This window comes from Rhinoraja longicauda, chromosome 38, assembly GCF_053455715.1.
Source record: "Rhinoraja longicauda isolate Sanriku21f chromosome 38, sRhiLon1.1, whole genome shotgun sequence".
NCBI lineage: Eukaryota > Metazoa > Chordata > Chondrichthyes > Rajiformes > Arhynchobatidae > Rhinoraja > Rhinoraja longicauda.
Genome location: NC_135990.1, coordinates 1,249,238 through 1,271,341, shown reverse-complemented (window position 1 = coordinate 1,271,341; position 22,104 = coordinate 1,249,238). Strand labels below are relative to the sequence as shown.

Below are 22,104 nucleotides of genomic sequence, written 5' to 3'. Positions count from 1 at the left end.
TTGCTAATGGTACTTTTAATCCCTTCATCCAAGTCATTGATGTATATTGTAAATAGCTGCGGTCCCAACACCGAGCCTTGCGGTACCCCACTAGTCACTGCCTGCCATTCTGAAAGGGACCCATTTATCCCCACTCTTTGTTTTCTGTCTGTCAACCAACTTTCTATCCATGTCAGTACCCTACCTCCAATACCATGTGCTCTAATTTTGCCCACCAATCTCCTATGTGGAACCTTGTCAAAGGCTTTCTGAAAGTCGAGGTACACCACATCCACCGGCTCTCCCCTGTCAATTTTCCTAGTTACATCCTCAAAAGATTGATGGCAAACTGGACACCAAGAAGACGATTAATTTGACATTCATATGTCACCTCATGATGTCTCATAGATATCTCCACAGTTGTTCAAATGCAATGAATATCTTTGAAATCTAGTTATTGTTATTAGTAAGCAAACATGGCATCTGTTTGGCACAAAGCAAGTCCACCCTAACAGTAAAGAGTGGCACTTAATTGATCTCTCAGTAGCAATAATTTTGTATTTTGTCAAAATGATAGGATCCAAAAGAGAGCTGGTATAAAACTTGCACTTACCCATTGCACGCAGAAAGTCATTATAGAATTCAAACGTCATCAGAGGGTTAGGGATATCCCGCAGCCATTGTTTGAAAACACTGGCAATAACATGGATGCTGTACTCATCCAAATTCATGCTGTTGATATCTGCAGGAAGAAATTCCCGTCAGTTCCAGAAGCAGCTACCATGCATTTCCTCTCAACCCTCTATGAATGGAGAATTGAATTCTGTGATGGCCCTTGCATGGCTCAGTGCCATTCTGAGCTTCCTTCCATAACCTGCAGTCCACATGGTGAAAGTATTTCCAAAGTGGAGTTAAACATTTCTCTAACTCTGATCCCCAGGATCAATGATGTACTAAAATGTTCCCTGCCATTATTATAATGTACCACAATCCTCAATAACAAACATATCCTTCGTATAGAAATTTTCTTTGCCTTTCTTTTTACGCTTTTAAATTCACGGATACTGATTGATTCCCTCCTATTGATCTGCAGGAGTCCATGACTTTGGTGGACAATGGGCCTTACCTGTATCAAGGCCTAGTTTCAACTCCTTGATTTTGTTCGTTGATCCTGACTTCCTATAAATTCCCTCTGTGTACAGGCCATGCATTTCAATGTAATTGATCAGCTTCTCCACCACTAGCGGTACTGCCCTCTCGTCGTTGGTTAGACGGGAGACTTCCACTCCAAACTGCCGGGACGTTAGCTCAGGTTCATACTGTGTAGAAGGAAAGGCAAGGGTCAGGCTATGTGGCAGTCAAATGTGATGTTCAAATACCTCTAATGAACCTAATATGTGCTGTCCAGTGCGAAGCAAGCCGTTAGTAAAGAGAAGACCAAACCTTTATCTGCAGTCCTGTAGAATTAGCTGGTAGCGGAATTATAACTAGCCTCAACAATCATAGATGGGGAAAAATAATGAACCTTGGGAATATGTAGTTCCTCCTCTGCCAATGTATATGGGTGTGTTCAGTCTGAAGAAGGGTCTCGACCCGAAACGCCACCTCCCGAGATGCTGCCTGACCCGCTGAGTTACTCCAGCATTTTGTGTCTACCTGGGTGTGTTTACATTGGGTCAAACCAACATAACATGAATGACTGCCAATGCCCACCATCTGAAGAACAACACCACGGACAATGCACCAATGTACAGTGAGTCTCCCAGAATCAGGCATTTTGGGCAGGAGTGGAGAAAATGGAAACAAAAATAGAAAATGATTGGAAGCACTTAATAAGTCAAGCAATATCTGCAGGGAAAGAGAACCAATATATCAGGGCAAACATTGTTCATTACAACACACACCAGTGGACATTGCTGGGAGTGGTGTAGCTGCATGAATGGAGCTTGGATAAATAATCCAGTCGTCGAGTTTAAATCTCCCTGCAGCATTTGTGTAATTTAGTGGAGAAAAGGAGCTCAGAGCAAATAGAAACCTCGTGCATTCCAACTTATTGAACAGGCATAGCTCAGGTTAATATGTCAGTCAGGGTGATCGGTGCTGAACTCACCCTCCACCATTTTCCTGCACTACAGGTAATTCATGGCTGTCAATTAACCCAACAAGAAGCACATCTTTGAGACATTCACATGGTCAGCTGGAGAACGCTCAAACTCACAGTCAAGATCTAATCTGGATCACTACCCGAGAAGGTGGAGAAGGCAGAAATTCTCACATTTGAAAAGTATTTATATGAGCATTTAAACTATCATGGCAAATACAGATTAGGTGCTGTAAATGCGGTTATGTATGTATACATATTTGTTAGTTCGCATGCATATGGTGGGTCAAAGAACCTGTTTCTGTACTTTATTACTCTATGACGATCACTAAAGTGTGAACAATGATTACGGTTTAAAATGCAGACCTGATATTCAGATGGCATACCATGAAAAGGTTTTGAAACGTTGCCTCCGCAAGACTTCCTACCTTTTTGGAGCATTTGATGATTGTTTTCAAACAGCACTTCCTATGGCAAGCATACCGACACACTGGAAAACAAAAGTGGGATAACTTACTCATTTGAACCTCTTACAGAGTTATACCAGTGCTTGTTTTGTACACAAACAGGTCCCAGTACACATGATTAATAAACATATGTGTCAAGTGCTGGAAAACAGAACAACGACGTTGAACTTTTTGAGAGGTGCCAGTACAATGTACAGTTACAGAAAAAAATACTAATAATAAGTTAACTTGACACTCATTTTGTGGAGATGAGGAACGCAGAGCCAGATCTATCGATCTATCGATCTGGCTCTGCGTTCCTCATCTCCACAATTTGACAGACAAATATTTAAATAGCAATTCTAAAAGTCAAGATATGATGAAAGGTTGCATTCTCCCCGACATCAATATGAATAAAATTGGGACATTTACAAATTAAAAAGTTACAATGTGCTGGTAAAAAGTAGCTGGGGTATTTTTACCTATGTTATCATGGAATATGTTACTAACAAGGGCAGTAGGCCTCTGAAGTGGACATGGTGAATAGTTAAATCGATTTCAAAGAAGAGTCAAGGGATCCGGTAAAACAGGGATCAATTACAGGTGGCTCCTCAACTTACAACGGGGTTACGTTCCGATAAACCCATCGTAAACCCAAAATATCATACGTTGAAATGCATTTAATACACCTGATCACGTGGCCGGAAGCGAGCTGCGGGTCGCTGCCATTGCCCAACGTTTGCACCAATGTAAAGTCGAAACATCGGAAGTGGAAGCATCGTTAGTTGGGGAGCATCTGTACAACAATGCATTGGCTGTGACATAAAGCCTTTGCCCTTGATTAACTTCGGCTGCAATGTTGCTGGGAACTTACGTTTGCACACACAAGCTCTTTCCATCATCCAGATGAGAGAGGAGCAGCATTCGCAATAAGTGGGAATACTGTACTGTGTTGATTTGAAAATGTGACCATTGTACTCTTCCACCTGCAAATAGACAAGCTTGGGTTGGATCAATCATTCGGAAAAAAAGCTGCAGATGCTGGTTTAAATCGAAGGTAGACGCAAAATGCTGAAGTAACTCAGCGGGTCAGGCAGCATCTCTGGAGAGAAGGAATAGGTGATGTTTCGGGTCGAGACCCTTCTTCAGTCTGAAGAAGGGTCTCAACCTGAAACGTTACCCATTCCTTCTCTCCAGAGATGCTGCCTGACCCGCTGAGTTACTCCAGCATTTTGTGTCTACTTTTGGTTAAATCATTCGTCTTTCAGTCGCCTCTACAGATCCAAACAAATCTGCAAAAGCATCCTCGACTATTTTGTTCCATGAACATAACACTGAATTTAATAGCACAAATAAATTTGACAAGTATAAACTTGGCATCCATGAAACACCAGAACAAAAGCAACAGGAGAATCAACCCGGCCAGCAGATGCAAAATGGAGAAACAACGAACTGCAGATGATGGCTAATACACAAAAAGACACAGAGTGTTGGAGTAACTCAACAGATCAGGCAGCTTTCAGTCTGAAAAAGGGTCTCGACCGGAAACGTCACCTATCCATGTTCTCCAGAGATGCTGCCTGACCCGCTGAGTTATTCCAGCACTGTGTCCATTTAGGAGATGTATTATTCCTGCATCTACATTTGCAAAGCATATAAGAGTTTTGTATGTATCAATGAGATCACCTCTTCGTCTTCGAAACTGGCAGCAGACCAGAATGTATCACCTCTCCTATGTAATCACTCCAACTCAGGAGGCAATCTGCTGAACCATTTCTGTGCTTGCTCTATGGTAAGTATATTGTATCAGGGTAAAGTATTCTAGAGACGTCATGTCAAGGCTTTTGGTACATTGGCATTCAACACCAAGGATGAAGAGTATAGAAGTTGGGATGTTATGTTACAGTTGTACAAGGAGTTGGTGACGCTGCCTTTGAAGTATTGAAGTATTGTAGGAGAGATGTTGTTTATCTGGCAAGGGTGCAGAGATTTACGAGGATGTTGCCAGGACTCACGGGCCCGAGCTATTGGGGGAGCTTGGGCAGGCTAGGACTTTATTCCTTGGAGCACAGGAGACTGATGACAGATCTTATAGAGGTGTATAAGATCATGAGAGGATGTACAAGGTGAATGCACAGAGTATTTTACCTGGAGTAAAGAGCCAGAGGAGAGAGGTTTAAGGTGAGAGGGGAAAGATTTAATAGGAACTTGAGTGGCAACTTTTTCCACACAGAGGTTGGTGGACATATGAACTGAGTTGCTAGAGGAAGTGGTTGAGGCAGGTATTATAACAACATTTAAAAGACATTTAGACAGGGACAAAGGTTCAGGGGGATATAGCCAAACGTAGGCAGATGGGACTAATGTAGATGGGGCATCTTGGTCGGCAGGGGCACGTTTGGCCGAAGGGCCTATTTCGGTGCTGGATGACTCTTATGCATCTTAATCTTTAACATCAGCTTAATCATCCTGTATCATTATATTCAAGTTGCCATGTTGAAAGCAGATTGTTACACATGAAATGGACTTCCTAAAGGTTAAAAGGAATATTAGCTTCACATCATGTGCAATACCTTGTAAAATATAATGGGAGTAGGCCTTTTATCCCCGACATTCTTACAGAGTGTTCTTTAAAAGAGTGTGGTTAATGCAAGGATTTAAACATATTCACATCAGATGAAAAGGTAAAGTCAGATAGAGCTGAGGAATATTTTGGGATAAGTCTTTGCATGTGGATGGTGCATTACATTCAAGTAAGACCCAGGATAAGGCTACTAATCTAATGGTCTTCCTCAGAAACACATAATTTCAGAAATATGAAGGAAAAACAAGGCTAAACAGCTGCAAGCGATAAAGCCCATACATAGACTGTGCCAAGGCGATATCTTGCACACTAACTATCTGTGACTGTTCTACAAGCAGAATGAGCTCAACTTTTCCTGATGGATCATGATCAGCTGATCTCCCTACATCGCAGAATGAGTCAACATTTCCAGAGATAGCAGCAAAATGAGGTTCACAGATCATGAAATGTCAGTGGCAAGCCGCAGGATATGGAGAAATGGATCGAAAATTGGTCTCTAAAGCAAGAAAAACAACTCAGCCTTCAACTGAGCCACTGGTATTTTCTGTCTCATTCCTGTGCGGAAATAGTGAGCAACTATTACCAAAACAGCTATTACCAAAACAATGTGTGTTTGATTCATGGTCAAAAAACATATGCCTCCTTAAAAGATATAAAGTTCGGGAGTGACTCAGTGGCTCAGGCAGCATCTCAGGAGAACATGGATGGATGACATTTCTGGTCAGGACTCTTCTTCAGACTGATTGTAGTAGTGAGGTAAAATCCGGAAGAAAGATAGGGGCAGGACAAATCTGGGCGAGTGATAGATGGAGGAAGGAACTGCAGATGCTGGTTTACACTGAAGATAGACGCAAAAAGCTGGAGTAACTCAGCAGGTCAGGCTCTGGAGAAAAGGAAAAGGTGACGTTTTGAGTCGAGACCATTCTTCAGACCTTTATAGATGGATACAGGCTTTGACAAAGTTCAGAGATGAAAACACAAAAGGTAGTGAGAGGAGGAGATAAGAGGCCTGAAAGGCTTCGTGAGTAAGCATCTTACTCCTACATTCTCCTACAACAGCTTTTCCTGCATTCATGGAGAGAAGGAATATCAATACAACTGGTCAATGTCGTGCTACGTCAGATAATAATGCTCAATTTCAGAATATGGATTAAATAAAATGCACAAAATAGAACAACCCTATCCAAAATTAGGGATACCGCAACCTGGGAATAATGAAAACCGTGAGATAGGATGTAATTCAGAGAAAGCTCAACCAACAGATGCCCTGATCAGCACACTTCTGCATATGGTGTCAGCATGATTCACAATTAGAGGTGAGGGCAGGTGGGATGAAGAAATATAGCTTGTCAATGCAGGAATTAGGTGCAGTTTAGAGATGTTATCGGACATGATTTTTTCCTCTGAACCAAGCACAGAACATGCATGACAGGAGAATCAGATAACTTACAATATCAGTTTCTTTTTTCCGTCTCTTTTTCCTTTCAGTTTTTTGCATCTGAAAAACAAATTTGAAGTTTGGACTTACCGTGTATAACAACAATTGTCTTAAATAATATTTAAAATATAAAGCCGTTGTCGTTACTGTTTACGGATATGGGCCACATGCTGTAAACGGCACTAGCTTAGATGGTGCATCCTGGATAGTATGGACAAGTTAGGCCAAAGGGTCTGTTTTCATGCTGTGTGACTCTACCAGACATAAATGATACGTATACATACTGTGCTACTAGAATGATCACAAGACCAATTCAGCGCTCTTTCAAACACATAATTTGCTCTCCTTTCTGAATTTTGAGTCTTGAGGATCAAGCCAGAACCAACAGTTTATCTGGCATCTGACAGCTCAGAAAACAAGTGTTTGCCAACTTGTAAGTATTGAAGAATGCCAGCTAAACTGAAACCTGCAGTCAACCACAATCCACCGGGAAGATTACTGTGGAAATCAGGAGCAGGATTTCCAGCTGAATACACCAACACACATTCTAATATTTCTCCAATTGGTATCATTAACGTAGCATGAACGCAAGGATGCCATGGCCCTCCATCCATTACTTTACTAGGAAAGTAGTTGTGCTGGTCTCAGCTTCTTTTGAAGTATCTCCCGTGCTTTGTATCCTCCACTTCTGCCACATGTCACCTACACTGACCATCGAGATGTTCACCTGCTAAGTTCCCTACCGTCCACAGCCTTTCCTTTCAAAGGAAATTTGAAAACCAAACTTAGTGTTATCTAAAAACATTGCGTCTCCATTTTCCTTACTTTGTGTTTTCATTTCAAATCTGTGGCTTGGTATTGTGGACCTTTGAGTCACCATGATATCCACGTATATAAATGTCGTTCAGAGCAAAAACAAAATGTTTGGAACATCTCACCTTCCCAGTGGCACTGTCCAGAATTTTGTGTTGTATCATGAACTCATCCAGGAACACCTTAAAGGTGTTGACCCACACTTTGACAGGTGACTCATTCCAATCCCGTCGCTGTTGCCTCATTGTCTTCTCCAGGATCTGCTCAAACAGTGCGTACAGATCTTTGTACCGGATACTCTTCCCATCGTCCATCTGCAGCAAAAATAACATTACAACTAAACAAAGGAACAGGATGTCACAGCACTCCTCCATCATGAAATCACTCACAACATACACTTTTTAAATCACTCTTGCACAGGGCTGAAGAACAAGTTGCTCCATCCTGGAACACTGATGAATCACCAGTAGCTAATTTGATTTTTTCCCCCCCACAAAACAACCATTCAGAGATAGGGTTTCATAAGAAAATAACTGCAGATGCTGGTACAAATCGAAGGTATTTATTCACAAAATGCTGGAGTAACTCAGCAGGTCAGGCAGCATCTCAGGAGAGAAGGAATGGGTCTGAAGAAAGGTCTCGACCCGAAACGTCACCCATTCCTTCTCTCCCGAGATGCTGCCTGACTTGCTGAGTTACTCCAGCATTTTGTGAATAAATAGAGATAGGGTTTCAGTCAGTTCCACCGAACTAATAAAGCAATGTTCAATTCCAGAAAACCCAAGAGCCACAACAAAAACTACTCATTCAGTTATTTCCTGCTTCGTATCTCACCCAATGAACAAGCCAAAAGCCCGTACTCACCGCTAAAGCTATCGAATAAGAGTTAAAGATATTTAAACGGAATTCCTTCAGAGATTTCTTGAAAACTACATCCACAAATGTATCTTTCTTGCTGTCATCAGTGTCCAGGTCAGTGATCTGCAAGTAGAATACTCTTAACTATTGACGTGAGCAGTGGTTAACACAAGAACATCCATATTTTGTCAGATTACACATGGTTGGAAAATTACATTTTCAGCATTGCAATTGAAAATTTTCCAATGTCTTGGTAATATGTACAGTCGTAGTATTATAGTACCATGATGCAAAGTAAAATGCACTGCCCATATAACATACCTCCTCCCCAACCCTTTACTTCTCCCAGCCCAGTCTCAATCCATTATGAACTGTCCTGTATTTGTCCAAACTCATTCATAAATGCAGGACAATAAAATGCCTCCTGCCTTTTGTCTGGTCTAGATGGGAACTTGGATCCAGGGACAAAAGATGCCATCCCACCTCACTGCACCACCAATCCCAATATTTCATTGTACAGCTTTGACGACTGGTGCACAGAGAGCTTCATATTTACCTTCTTCTGCAGGAATTCATTCATACACTTGAAATCATTGGCACAGGTAATGATCTGTAAGGTGTCATGCTGCAACTGAAAGAGCTCCAGGCCTACATTGCTGATCTTCACACTTCTCCTTCTCTTCACTTTGGGTGACGGTTCTCTGTTCTCCTTGAACTCTTTCCCGCGCTCTGTTCCCAAATCAGGACTCCGAGGAGGAGTTAGGTTCGGAGGTGAAGGAGCCTGACCTGAGTGAGGACAGCAAAGTTCAAAAGCATCACCAAACTCATCTCTGCAACAAACTCATCTGCTATTGTTTTCTTCTCATCAATCTTTCAACATTATGTTACAATCGCAAGGATATATTCAGGAACTTCAGTCGACAAGAATATTGGGATTTTTTTTGCTTGTATTGATTGCACCAAGACCTCCCAATTTTAATCATATAACTTTGCTGACCGCTTCAGTTTATTGCGCTAAGCAGAGGCCAAGTACATCCCCAGAGGAAAAAATAGGAAAAGCTCTAAACTTATTAAATAGTTCTACTTTTATTAAATTCCTCACCAAATGCATCATAGAAGGAAATAGATGTGCCCTTAATTCTGTTGTCATGCTTCACTACTGAAGACCCCAAATAAGGACAGGAACAATGGGTTCATTGCTATCTTTAGATTTTTCAACGTCCAACATATGAACTGTTGTTCACTTCAGCCCTCAGTCTTTGCCATTATATAAAGAAATCTCCATTTTCTTTTTGCAGTTCAATACATCTTTCAAAATTAGATGAACTTGAAGTTAAACTTTCAAATTTTCCAAATTAAAATTAAAATCCCACATTACTTTTCCCAGCCCAGTCTCAATCCATTATGAACTGTCTGTCCTGTATTTGTCCAAACTCATTTACTATAGGATCAATCTTATATACCCGTTAAACCAAACATTGAGTTTATGTACATGTACAGGTGCTCCTCAACTTACGATGGGGTTACGTTCCGAGAAACCCATCGGAAACCCAAAATATCGTAAGTCGAAATGCACTTAATACACGTGATCAGGTGGCCGGAACGAGCTGCAGCTCGCTATGGGTCGCTGCCGTTTGCACCACCGCAAAGTCGAAATATCGCAAGTCGAAGCATCGTAAGTCGAGGAGCATCTGTACCTTACTCCTTTTCAAACTCACATATGAGCACAAGTATGGTATCCAGAATACAAAATTCAATTCAAAGCAAGGAATTTGAAAATATTAATCACATAAAATTTTAACTTGTCACAGGAATATTCCATGTTGCTCATGCTCCATCATTCAATAAGATGGCTGAACTTCTAACTCAATGCTACTTTTCTACACTAACCTCAGAATCCTTGTCACTTTCTGTCAGATTGAGGCCCAGTGCAAATTGGAGGAACAGCACCTCATGTTTTGCTTGGGCAGCTTACACCCTAGTGGTATGAACATTGACTTCTCTACCTTCAAGTATTCCTTGATTTCCCACTCTCTCCATCCCCCTCACCCTTCCCAGTTCTCCGACCAGTCGTACTATCTCCGACTACATTTTATCAGTTTGCTTTGTTGTTATCTTCTCCCAGCAAACAATGATCTATTCTACATTTTCCTTGATCTCCATTCCCTATGTCCTATTTTCACATCTTATATTTCCTTATCTATGTATCTCCCTCTCCCCTGGCAGCAGTCTGAAGAAGGGTCTCGACCCGAAACGTCACCCATTCCTTCTCTTAAAAGATGCTGGCTGTCCCGCTGAGGTACTCGAGCATCTTGTGTCTATCTTCATGTACCTATCTAAATGTTTCCTAAATTTTGTGATAGTATCTGCCTCAACTACCTCCTCCGGCAGCTTGTTCCATACACTTACCACCCTTTATGTAAAAAAAAAATGGCCCTCGAATTCCCATAAAAACTCTCTCCCTGCAACGTGAACATTCCTAATAAATTAACCATTTAGGTTCAATTAGTCTGAAATTGCACGCTAAATTATAGTTCAAAGTGAGAATGCATTTGACTAAGTAGCCTGAAATTTGACTATTGTAGTGCTTTCATTCAGTGAATACATCCTCCATCACATTGCAACCTGCCCCGTGGTATTGCCAACCTACATAACTTTTTTAAAAAGAGACTTTGTCCTTTATTTCATTCCTTCCTTTTGATTTTTCCATCCTTGGGGATGTTTTGGAGCATTAATTAACTTTCTAAGATTAACTTTTAAATTCAAATTAAGAGCTGAGCATGCAAATTGTGCCCTGAGGTTGGCGGAGATAGTCTGAGGCTTGAAGGCACATTAAATCTATTAAAGGCACCATGTTACAGACATTAAAGGAGTCTAAGATTCTGTTAACTCCTGTTCCAGATGGGATGAAAGGCATCTTGCTTGAATATTGAGAAGATATATGGCCAAATCAAGTTGACCAGACTTGTGCCCTTCTCTTCAAAGTGCTGCAAGTTTGCAGTGTTACAGGGCATCTATCATTCCAGTTAGAGCCAACAGTGAAGCCTAATCACGCATTGCACTGCAGAATCCATCTTCAGATCCTATGCCCATCAGACCTGGCATAAGAACAGCAATTCAATTCAAATGGGGATTCCCAGCCGGCAGGTTAGCCTGGTTATATTTCTCATTTATTTTAGTTATTCCCAAGTGTTTCGTATTTAGTACTTTTTATTTTTTTTATTTTAATTTTTATGTTTTTAAAATAGTCTTAGTTTTTCCAATGTTTCTGTACATCAATCACATGAAAGTGTTTAACAAAACAAGGTTCTATCCCCAGCTTTTCCCTTGTTCAAAGACCTTGCTCTGCCTCCCAGACCTCGCGGTCAACTCATTCACACTTCCCCATCCAGCCCAACTTAGTGCAAGGCAGGTTGAATGCAAATCCATTCTACCATATAATTTTGGTTCAAATTTTGAGTGAGAAGATTGAGTTTAAGTTTCTGTTATACGATGAATGTATAATCAAAGGGTTCATGACACTCCTTCCAACACAATCTAGCTGTCCAGTTCAGGCAACAAGATCGTCATTGTGCCTCCAATCTTCACTAAGTTTCATGAAATTAAAAAATAACTTTAAATATAAACCACATTTGCCTCACAGTGAATAAATACAGAACATTATCAGTCACAGGAAAATACAATCTTCAGACAAAATTGATTAACACTCCAAATATAGTCTCCGAGTGTGAATGTAAGCAGCTGAAGATATCAAAAGCCTCAGCAACCAGAGACGGGCTGACAATCCTTAATATTGTAGGCAGAGTTTTCCAAATGAGTTTGCAACAAATCTGTATAGTATCATATCATATCATATATATACAGCCGGAAACAGGCCTTTTCGGCCCTCCAAGTCCGTGCCGCCCAGCGATCCCCGCACATTAACACCATCCCACACCCACTAGGGACAATTTTTACATTTACCCAGCCAATTAACCTACATACCTGTACGTCTTTGGAAACTCTAAAGGAAACAGGTTAAACTAGTGCCTGGCCAAAGCTCTTCCTAACACCACCAAACATGTAAATGATATTCATATCACTTCCTTGTGAAAGTGCTACAAGTAAACAAAAATTGATTCTGCGATGTGTAGCAAAAATCATATAGGAAGAATCGTGAAGGATTTCTGTAAAACGAAGTATTTGATAAATAGCAACTACTGTTTTAAATGTTATTTATTTTACCTTTTCCTTCTGGCAGTGGTAGACTCCGTGATTTCCCACTCGGTTTTAGCTCTTGTTGCCACGGTGGTGCCTGTGTGTCCTGATCCATACTCAGTTCCTGGACTTCTGACTGAGTAGCCAGTTTCTCCCTTGACAATTTCTTTTCTCCCTGTTTTTTATTTCCCCAGAATTTCATTCGACCCTTTAGAGCTCTACATTTAAAAATCAAAAGTCAGAAAAATATACATTGGTGAATTTAGATCAAAAAGACACTGACAGTAGATTCCAAACAGGAATGAATTGGTGAAAACAAGGAACCCTCAGATGCTGGTTTACAGAATAGGACAAAGTGCTGAAGTAATTCAGCGGGTCAGCCAACATCTCGAAGGGCCAGCTGGCCTGCTCCTGCACCTATTTTCTATCTCCAGAGAACATGGATAGGTGACGTTTCAGACTGAAGTGACCCAAAATGTCACTTATCCACATTTTCCAGAGATACTGCCTGACCCACTGAGTTACACCAGCATATTGTGTCTTTTATTATGAATTATTTGTCATTCATTTCAGTCATGATTATCAGCTTCCTCACAAACTGACACTTGAAAAGCAGGTCATGGCTGAAGATCAAAAATACTCCAGTGATCAGCTGGAGGCATCAAAATATTGGCAGCGGCTTGAATCAGTGCTGCTGCTTTTTCAGAAACCCTTTTATATAACACTGAACCTAGGGAAATGTGAGCCTAAAAGTTTTAGGTAACCAGAATTTTCTTAAGTAAACATGTCTCATTGTCAGCCGTCCAATTAAAACTTTGAGCGACAACTAATTGGAATCTACGTAGGGAGCTCAACTTACGTTCCATTAACCGAAAACAGGTAGAAAATCAGGGGAAAAAAAGAAACTCATCGTGCATTTTGGTCACCTGAATCTTAAAAGTTCTGGACTGAAACACGAACGAGTGCCCATTTTGTCGCAGACATGACATGGCAGCAAATGTTTAAATCAGACATTTTCTTTTTTTCTTAATTTAACTATTAGAAATAATAGATCTAGTTTGCTGTGGCTACAGACTGAATATATTTGCAATTTGTTCAGCCTTTTAATGACTATTGCCGGAGCACGTCCAACTAATGACACGGTCTGACTCCACTCTGAAACAGACTGAAGGATGAACTCAAACACTTCAAATCTTGAAGTCTCGACCCGAAACGTTACCCATTCCTTCTCTCCAGAGATGCTGCCTGACCCGCTGAGTTACTTCAGCATTTTGTGTCTATCTTCGGTTTAAACCAGCATCTGCAGTTCCTTCCTACACACTTCAAATCTTGCCCAGTCAGATTAGCACCAATGTGAAATAAACATTCTCATCTTTTTCACCTGCCATCTGAGACGTTACTCTTCTGGATAGAGTCCGATCTACCCAATTCATCTTGAGACTGTGCTTTGTGCAGTTTCTTCTGGTCTTCGTTTTTAGTAGATTGCATCTGCAAACACAGAATAGAAGCTAGCACTATTGAGATTATTGACCACATTAGCCTCCGGTTAATTTGGTAGTTTACTGATTAAAAAAGAAAATCTTTTTTGTTTGTTTGCAGAATTCTACATTTAAAATGCATTTGGGTCACTGGAACCAGATAAATGAATATCAATTCAAAGACCGTACTTCAAAATTGAATGAAAGCAGGGGACTGATGATCAGGGAATTGAATCCTGAGAACACAAATCTGAAATTTAACTTTATATGATTCCACTGGTAAGCACTTTGTTACAAAAAAACCTTGTGGCCAAATAAAAGGCTGATGTCTACTGATGAGTAAAGTCTTATCTTCAAATTTCCAAAGTTAGCACACATCACATCCACCTTGAAAGACTAAGAAAGGTTCACACAAATTGAATTTAAGTAACAAGGGGTAAAGTTTCTGGGCACTTACAGAACCTGAAGGTTGGTCTACTCATGGATGGAAGATGAGTCCTGCTCAGGTGCCGAATGTTCAGCTTGGCAAAGTTAAATATTGCTCTTTTATTAGATGTATTACTATGTTTGAGAGACCACTGACACATCCAAAATGGGAAAAAAACTCCACGAACCCATTAGTTTTGGTGCAATTGTTAACTATGGTTTTGTTCGTGGTTTTTGTACAAATATGTTACATTTTGTGAAAAGTGGAGGGTAAACGTCAAGGAAGTGCTGGAATATTTCTGATAAGCTAAACTGAATAAGGTTCCTACATTGAACAAGACTGAGTGCACTGAAATGCTTCTTCATTCAAAGTTTCCATGGCGTGTTGGAATGAATGTAAATGAATAATGGGAGATGGAAAGAGTTCAGCTTATGACTTTTGAAAGTTCGACAAACCAAACATATGAAAAACTGCCCTGTAACCTGCCAAATCTGACCACTAGCCACCGACCACCATACATTTATGTGAAGTTAATGAAAAAATTATCTTCCAGATGGAAGCATAATGCAAGAATGAAAATTACTGAATTATTGGAAGACAGTTTCATCTCTAATGTTGAAGACGCCTCCATGGAGTTCAAATGAGACCAACTTCCAGTAGGAAGGAAACATCAAACTGCAAAATGAACTTGCATTAGCCACTTATGCAGATTACCAACATTTGTTACTTTGTATTCCCAAATTATAAAGCATTTTGTAAGATAATATTTAATATATTGAAATGAAAGGAACAGAAACAAATTGAAATAAAAAGGTATTGTCTTTTGGCAAGGAAATCTGAGTGGCTGAGGAATTGAGCTAGCTCAGTGAACACTGCACTAACTATCCAAATAACACAGCTCTGTATCAAGCTGACATTATAGCTCAAACTACATTGTTGACTCTATTACTGACTCCGTCACCTTAATCTATTTGGGGGAGTGGGGATAAAACAACCAAGGCCATTGCTCTGAAGGGTCTGAACCCGAAACGTCACCCACCCCTTCTCTTTAGAGATGCTGCCTGTCCCGCTGAGTTACGCCTGCTTTTTGTGTCTATCTTCCATTGCTCTGAGGGTCTTTCCATGAAATTAAGTGTCTGTGATTGAGCAATCCTACTTGAAATGCTCCGTACACATCTACTGCTCCATAAAGGCGATTTCACTTCAAACTGAGGGCTTGATGATTCCCTCTCAATTAATCAGCTGTAAGACCCAGAACACACAGTCTTGACCAAAGTGAAATTAAATTCTTACTTTATTTTTGTAAAGATATTATTTTAATAAATTATTAATCTATTTTCACACCCACTTAAATTATATGAATGATTTGAACAAAGGACGAGCAGTGACTATGAAACAATACAAAGGCTATCTATCACGTGTGACATGTGGAAGAAGGCAGCTAGTGCCCATGGAGGCCTGAGGGTGGCAGTGTGTCATTAGTATTGACTTGTGACTGGTCTCACTGCACGCTTAACCATGCAGCAATCAGCAGATCCAGAGAGGGGAAATTAGATTGTTATTGTTCAACCAAAGATCCAGCTTTTGACTTCATAGGAAATGTTACCCCCAAAATTGAGCTGTATATAATAATTGCTGTGATTGTTTAAAAAAAAAATCATATTCATACAAAATTGAAATTAAACCTCAATGTTATCACTTTTGAATCACCAACAAGCACGTTTTCTCCTTTATCTGAAACTATTTCACAAAACATACCCCAACTTAGTAGAAGTCAAGATCCTAAAAGTCAGGGCAGATAGGGCAGTGGCAAAAAAAATTAAGAGACTTTTGGATAGGCACATAGATATGCAGGGAATAGAGGGATATTGATTATGTACAGGCAGGTAAGAGTTGGCATCATGTTCGGCACAGACATTGTGGGCCGGAGGGGCTGTTCCCATGTTGTACTGTTCAATGTTCCATGTTCAAGAGGCAGCATGGTTTACACTGAATTATTGAGTTAACTTTATTTAATTTTAAGGACAACTAGACCAAGTGGACCCATTGGGCCCAAACCTCTCCTGCAATGGTGCAGCATCCTGTCCTCCCCCCCTCCCCTCTCTCCCCTCTCCCTTCTCCCCCACTCCCCCCCCCCCCCCCTCCTCCCTCCTCCTCTTAAACTTTAAAATGTGAATAACTTAAAAAATATAAGACCGATTTCAATAAAACTACTTGCATTATCACTAAAGTGACAATGGTGAGTAAGGTGGGCCTAAAATTGTCGCGCTATCGTGTACCGTTTTGGCTGAAGTTCAGTCACAAACAAGATAACAAACGAGAGTTTTAGTATATAAATGCAGGAATATGCCTCTTGCTAAAATCTGCACCTTTGTACAGACACACTGCTTTGTTCATAACGTACTCCCCCAACCTGCACTCCTCTCCACGACAATCTGCTATAAAATGCGTCCTCTATATTCTAACACATAACCAAAGCAAAGCCAGTCTTTTGGGAGGGGAGCTTAAGACAGGATGGGGAAATAAATTATTGGCAGAACAATGTGTCTGTGCAAGTGACATTCAGCCAGGCCTCTCTTAACTCTTGTCACAAAGGATGTCAGATTTACCCAATTACCTCTGCAGCTTCAACTGTGCCACTCCATAAACATTCAACATACTTCTTTGGGGTCACCTTAAATAATATTCCAAGGATGTGAGATCTGCAAATCCTCTCTACTCAAACTCTGTGAAGACATTCTTTTGTCAGACCCTTTGAACCATTTGGAAAATGTGGGCTTTTATTACCCCCTCATCCACATTTGTAAGAAGGTATTATTCAGCCTTGTCACGGGAATTGTAATAAAATTTAACGAACGGTGGGAAACATTCAGGGGTACAACTTTAAATACTGACACGCCTGTCTGTCTGTGATCATGTCTGGAGAAAGCTTCCAGCTATGTAACGTCTGATCAATCAGCAAAGACTTACTATCCATGATGATCAATTAAGAATGTCAGGCAAGAAGCATATAAAGTTCGTACCTTAATTGTCATACTTTTTAAAAATCCCCTTTTATATCAGTAATGGTGTAGAAAGTGCGCTGAACCAATTCTCCGCAGTTCATTGATTTTACCCAATGAAGCTGTGGTCACCACCTCATTTGCAAGGACATACTGCAGTTTCCTTCACCAAGTCAACTCTAACTTGTGCATAACTTGGAACTTTACTTCCAAGGTCAATAATGTGCCTTGTTTTCTCCGCACTAAGCATCTAATGAACTGACTGACAACCAAACAGCTGAACAATGTAGTTTTAATAACATCTCATCGCTTATGCCAGGAAGAGCTTTACTTTAGATTTGATTATGAGCTGTTATTAGAAAGTAAACTAAAGTGGAGAAGGAAGAAACTGCAAATACTGGAATCTTGCAGTTTGTTTTTTGCTTATAATACTCTTTCCCAGCACAATTTCCAAGTGGGTAGAAAGTGGCCGGTTTGGAATCCATCAGCTGTAAGGACAGAGGAATAAAAATCACAGCTGATTAACCATACCTTTCATACACTGTACATGCATTACAATTCACCTTTAGCAATCCATGCAGCATCAACACTTGACTCCATCTTATAGATTGCCACATACAAGGCAACAAACCAGCGTTAACTTTCTCTTTCCACTGATGAGGCCTGACCTGCTTAGCTCTTTTCTGAATTTTCCATTTTTATACAATAACAAGCACTGTAATTGGGATGAAAATTTGCATCATCGGTAGTGCCTTGGATTAGAAGGTTGGGGATGTGGAGTCGGACACAGGCGGCAGCATACCTTCCTGAATTAATCTAGTACCTTATAAAATATGATCCTCAGTCCACACATGACATACTTTGTCAGAAATTGTTTGATAACCTTTGGGTAGGAAATGAAACTGCAACCACAATGAAAAACATCCACAAGAGATACAACATATAAAATATTCATATTAACCAACATTGACACTTCGCACTTATTAAAAAGTTGAAATAAATTTTTTATCACTTTTTTTTGCAAAGTCAACACCAAAATTTCTAGTGAAAGAAAATAAAGAAATGGTAGCATATAGCTACCCCACATGCTGTTAATAAAACTCAGACATTAAAATATAGATTGATTTTAGGTGTTAAGTGTGAAAGAGACAAAGTAGACATGTAAGTGCAAACCAAGCAGTGCGATTAGTCGAGCTGTGACATGCGGCAATTTGGTAAATAAAATCGACCAGGTGAATACTGTGATTGGTAATATCCAGGGAAGGAGTAAGTGCTAGTGAGGAAGATTGCTTTAGTAATGGAATGGCCCGCATCCAGTTCAAGAACAGCGTGATTATATCTTCTAGAGTTTAGCAGGGATTTCCAATGCAAGAGTTATCTAAGTACCAAATACATGACTGTTTTAAAAGGAAACACTCAATCAGATTCAGAAGATTCGCTTTGTGGGATATCTTCAATATTCATCTCATATCTCCTTTTCCTGAAAATGTTGAATCATGTTGGGATAGGTTCTTTGGACAGCTGCAGTAGTTTATACTTCACTTGTGAAGTTGGTTCTGCCTCAGTCAACCAAAGGCATTGCTTCAATTGAGTTTATTCCAAACCTAGCGTTTAGGTTGAAAAGCTACAACAACCAGCATCGTTAGTTGAGGAACTAATGGCACAAAGTGAATGATTCAAGAGATGAGTGCTTAAATAGGAAGCACATGAATATTGTCATGCAAGTTCTGCATGTCGAATTGGTAAAATTTACCAAATACAAAATATATTAATTCTCAGGCAAGTGACCAAATGTGAGTAATAATGTTCCTTGTCTTAACGAGTACCAACACAATTTTTGTGAAGGTTCAGAAACTAGCATAATACACCCAAATCTGTGGAAAGTTGAACTAAAAAAACTCCAGTTGCTGCAAATCTGAAATAAAAACAGAAAGTGCGGTAAATACTCAGGCATAATAGGTCATTAACCTGAATTGGTAGCAATTGTTGACTCTAACAATGTTTCATTTTACAAAAGCTACCTGCTGAGTATTTCCAGTATTTTATGTTTTTATGTAGATTCTGCAGAGAATTCAACTCAACATTGGTAATTTGGTTCATGAATTCAGGGATCTGGCAGTGAAATGTGCAATTCATTATTAAAAATAAATCCTACCCAATACATATAAATTGGGCTGTGCTTATTATACACCTTGGTCTGCTGAAATTTAACAATTGGATCATTGTTAATAATCCAACTAAAAATATGTACAACAAACAAGCTGGAAAATCTTTTGGGTTCAGGGCGTCATTACCTATGTGTATAGAAATATAACTGCAGTACACAACAGAGTTAATATGACACAGTAATCCACAGAAAAGGGCACTGTGCTCAAGTATTGAGTGTTACCTTCTAAAATCAGATAGGTGGGGGAGGTTAAGCAGCTCCAGATGTCAGTATTGCTTTCTACTCCAGAGTAAGGGTTAGCAAAGAGATGCCCCCAGATTTGTCTTGCACCCAACTGGCCATCATTTATTTACCATTTCTGAGTCACTGTAACAGGCCTGTCTGGCACTGTCCTTGGGCCTCAGCTCAGATCTAGGTTGGTTGGGGGAGAGAGGGGGTTCATTGGAGGGGTCATCATGTTCCTCTTCCTCAGTCTCTCCCTCCCCTTCAGCGTTACTGCTCCTAGTCAAGAAATCAGAGCGGGTCCGCGCCATGCGGGCTCTCTTTTTGTGCACTGGTCTTGTAACCTGATTGACCGAATAACACACAAAAATCAAAACATGTAACTCTGAGGACCGTGTCCAAATGACGCAATGGGTCACCATGAGCCCTGAGGAAGATTATACAAAACACACTCATGGCAAAAGAAAAAGCAAGTTATAGTAGTGAAGATTGGAAATACTGCAAGAGGTCAAAGCCATTGATATGCTTAACAAAAACATACAAAGAACCTTGTGAACAATGGGACCATATGTCTTAGCATTGAGGTGTACAGGTCAGGGCATTTCAAGTTACATGGCATCACTGCTGAATTATTAAACATTCTTTCCTCTGGTGACCATACCACAATTTCAGCTGAAAAGTAAAGTTAGGGCGGCTGATGGTGACTGAACTGAGTTTTGATTAAGTGCCCCCCATGCCCACAACAGTCAAAGATTGATAACATTCAACACTCCAATTTCATCATGAACAGCAGCTCTTTGGGATTGATGCAGCAAGACTACTTTCTCCAGTAGAAACATAACCCAATCTACCCAAAACAGTTTGCTTGATCAGGAAATGGGGGCGTGGGGAAAAGAAAAATATTAAGAAACCAAATTTAAAGATTGAATCCTTTCGTGCCCATTATGAAGGTAGAGGATAAAGGATCCTGGGTAAAGGATCACAAATCTCCAGCTTGAAGCTGTGATCTTGTTATGTTCCACAGCTGGGCACTGTACAAGATTAAATTCGAATAAACCTCATTCACCACAGACTTGTGCTCCCTTCACCACCTCCATCATCATGTCCACAATTTCACAATCTACCAAAGATGATTAAATCGCTTACATCCATTACTTTTACGAGTGATGATTTTGCCATCTTTTCTCTGAAAGCTTCATCTTCTTTGGAAATAGCAGGAGATTTTTCCAGATTCACAGAATCTTTGTCAATCCTGTAAAGTGCAGTATTAATAATGAATAATACTCAAATAAAGTGAAAGCAGATTTCTCTAGATTTAACAGCATAAGCAATCGGGACTTAATAGCCATGAGTAAACATAATGACCATCGCAGGCTGAGCCATACACCTCGTTACTTCTGGATGTGTCCTAAACCTCGGAGCTCAGCAGCTCAGGCAACAAATACCACCATCTCCCTGGGTGAGACAGGGCAGACTGCATGTTGCCGGGAAAGGAAATGCTGGGTAGGGAGTCCTGGATTTCCATCCCAACTTTCTGTCCCAGGAATCATGCTCAACTGTACATCAAATGGAGCATTTAATTCAAGGTGGCGATTCCTTGCAGTAATGAGGAAGTGCGGCACCATCGAAAGCTGCCATCATTTAGAAAGAAAGTTAAACTATTTACCCGCATTGCAACTGTGACTACATTTCAAAGATACTTCATTAGGCGTAGAACACTTTGGGATGTCCCGATGGTGTGATATATGCTGTACAAACCCATTCACAAAATCATGATTAAGCTTAGTTGTTATGCTGCTGTGGTTAGAAAGACTCGTGTACAAATAATAGCTACTAGGTTAGTATCAGAGGGCTGTCTGTGTCTTTGAGATTAGACAAATATAATTTCACGATCCAAATTCCAGCTGTATACTCAATTACATTTTGAGGATTCCCTCACAGTTCAACATCTCAGAAAGTCATTGATAGAGCTGTACAGCAAGGGAACTATCCTTCTGTCCCACCTTGCCCATGCCAACCATAGTCCCATTTGCCTGCATTTTGCCCATCCTACCTATCCATATCATTGTCCAGATATCCTACAAAAGTTGGAATGCATTTGTACAGCTTCTTCTGGCAGCTTGTTCTACATATGGACTACCCACTGAGTGAAAAAGTTGCACAAGGTCCCTCTTAACCCTCTCCCTTCTCATCTTAAGCTGATGTCCTCTAGTTTTTGAGCCCTGTAGTTTTAGAAGTAGAAAAGACCTAGAGTATTCACTTTAGCCATGCTGCTCATGATCTTGTACACCTCACTGAGGTCCTTCAGTAGAATAGAAAGAAATCCAAAATCGTTTGGAGCTGTGGGTGAAATACTTCAAAACAATTTACCCTTATTATTTTTTTAAACGAT

At 40.3% G+C, this 22,104-nt stretch overlaps 1 protein-coding gene across 1 annotated transcript in view; it reads right to left on the bottom strand.

Moving 5' to 3' along the window:
• Positions 1–22,104, bottom strand: part of myo9aa (myosin IXAa) — a 165,224-nt gene that overhangs the window by 27,283 nt on the left and 115,837 nt on the right. The window contains 12 exon segments of the mRNA XM_078429986.1: positions 593–721; positions 1,106–1,298; positions 2,509–2,570; positions 3,401–3,512; positions 6,561–6,608; positions 7,487–7,675; positions 8,226–8,342; positions 8,776–9,005; positions 12,444–12,634; positions 13,798–13,904; positions 19,844–20,056; positions 20,859–20,964. Of these exon segments, the coding sequence (XP_078286112.1) occupies positions 593–721; positions 1,106–1,298; positions 2,509–2,570; positions 3,401–3,512; positions 6,561–6,608; positions 7,487–7,675; positions 8,226–8,342; positions 8,776–9,005; positions 12,444–12,634; positions 13,798–13,904; positions 19,844–20,056; positions 20,859–20,964 (1,697 nt within the window).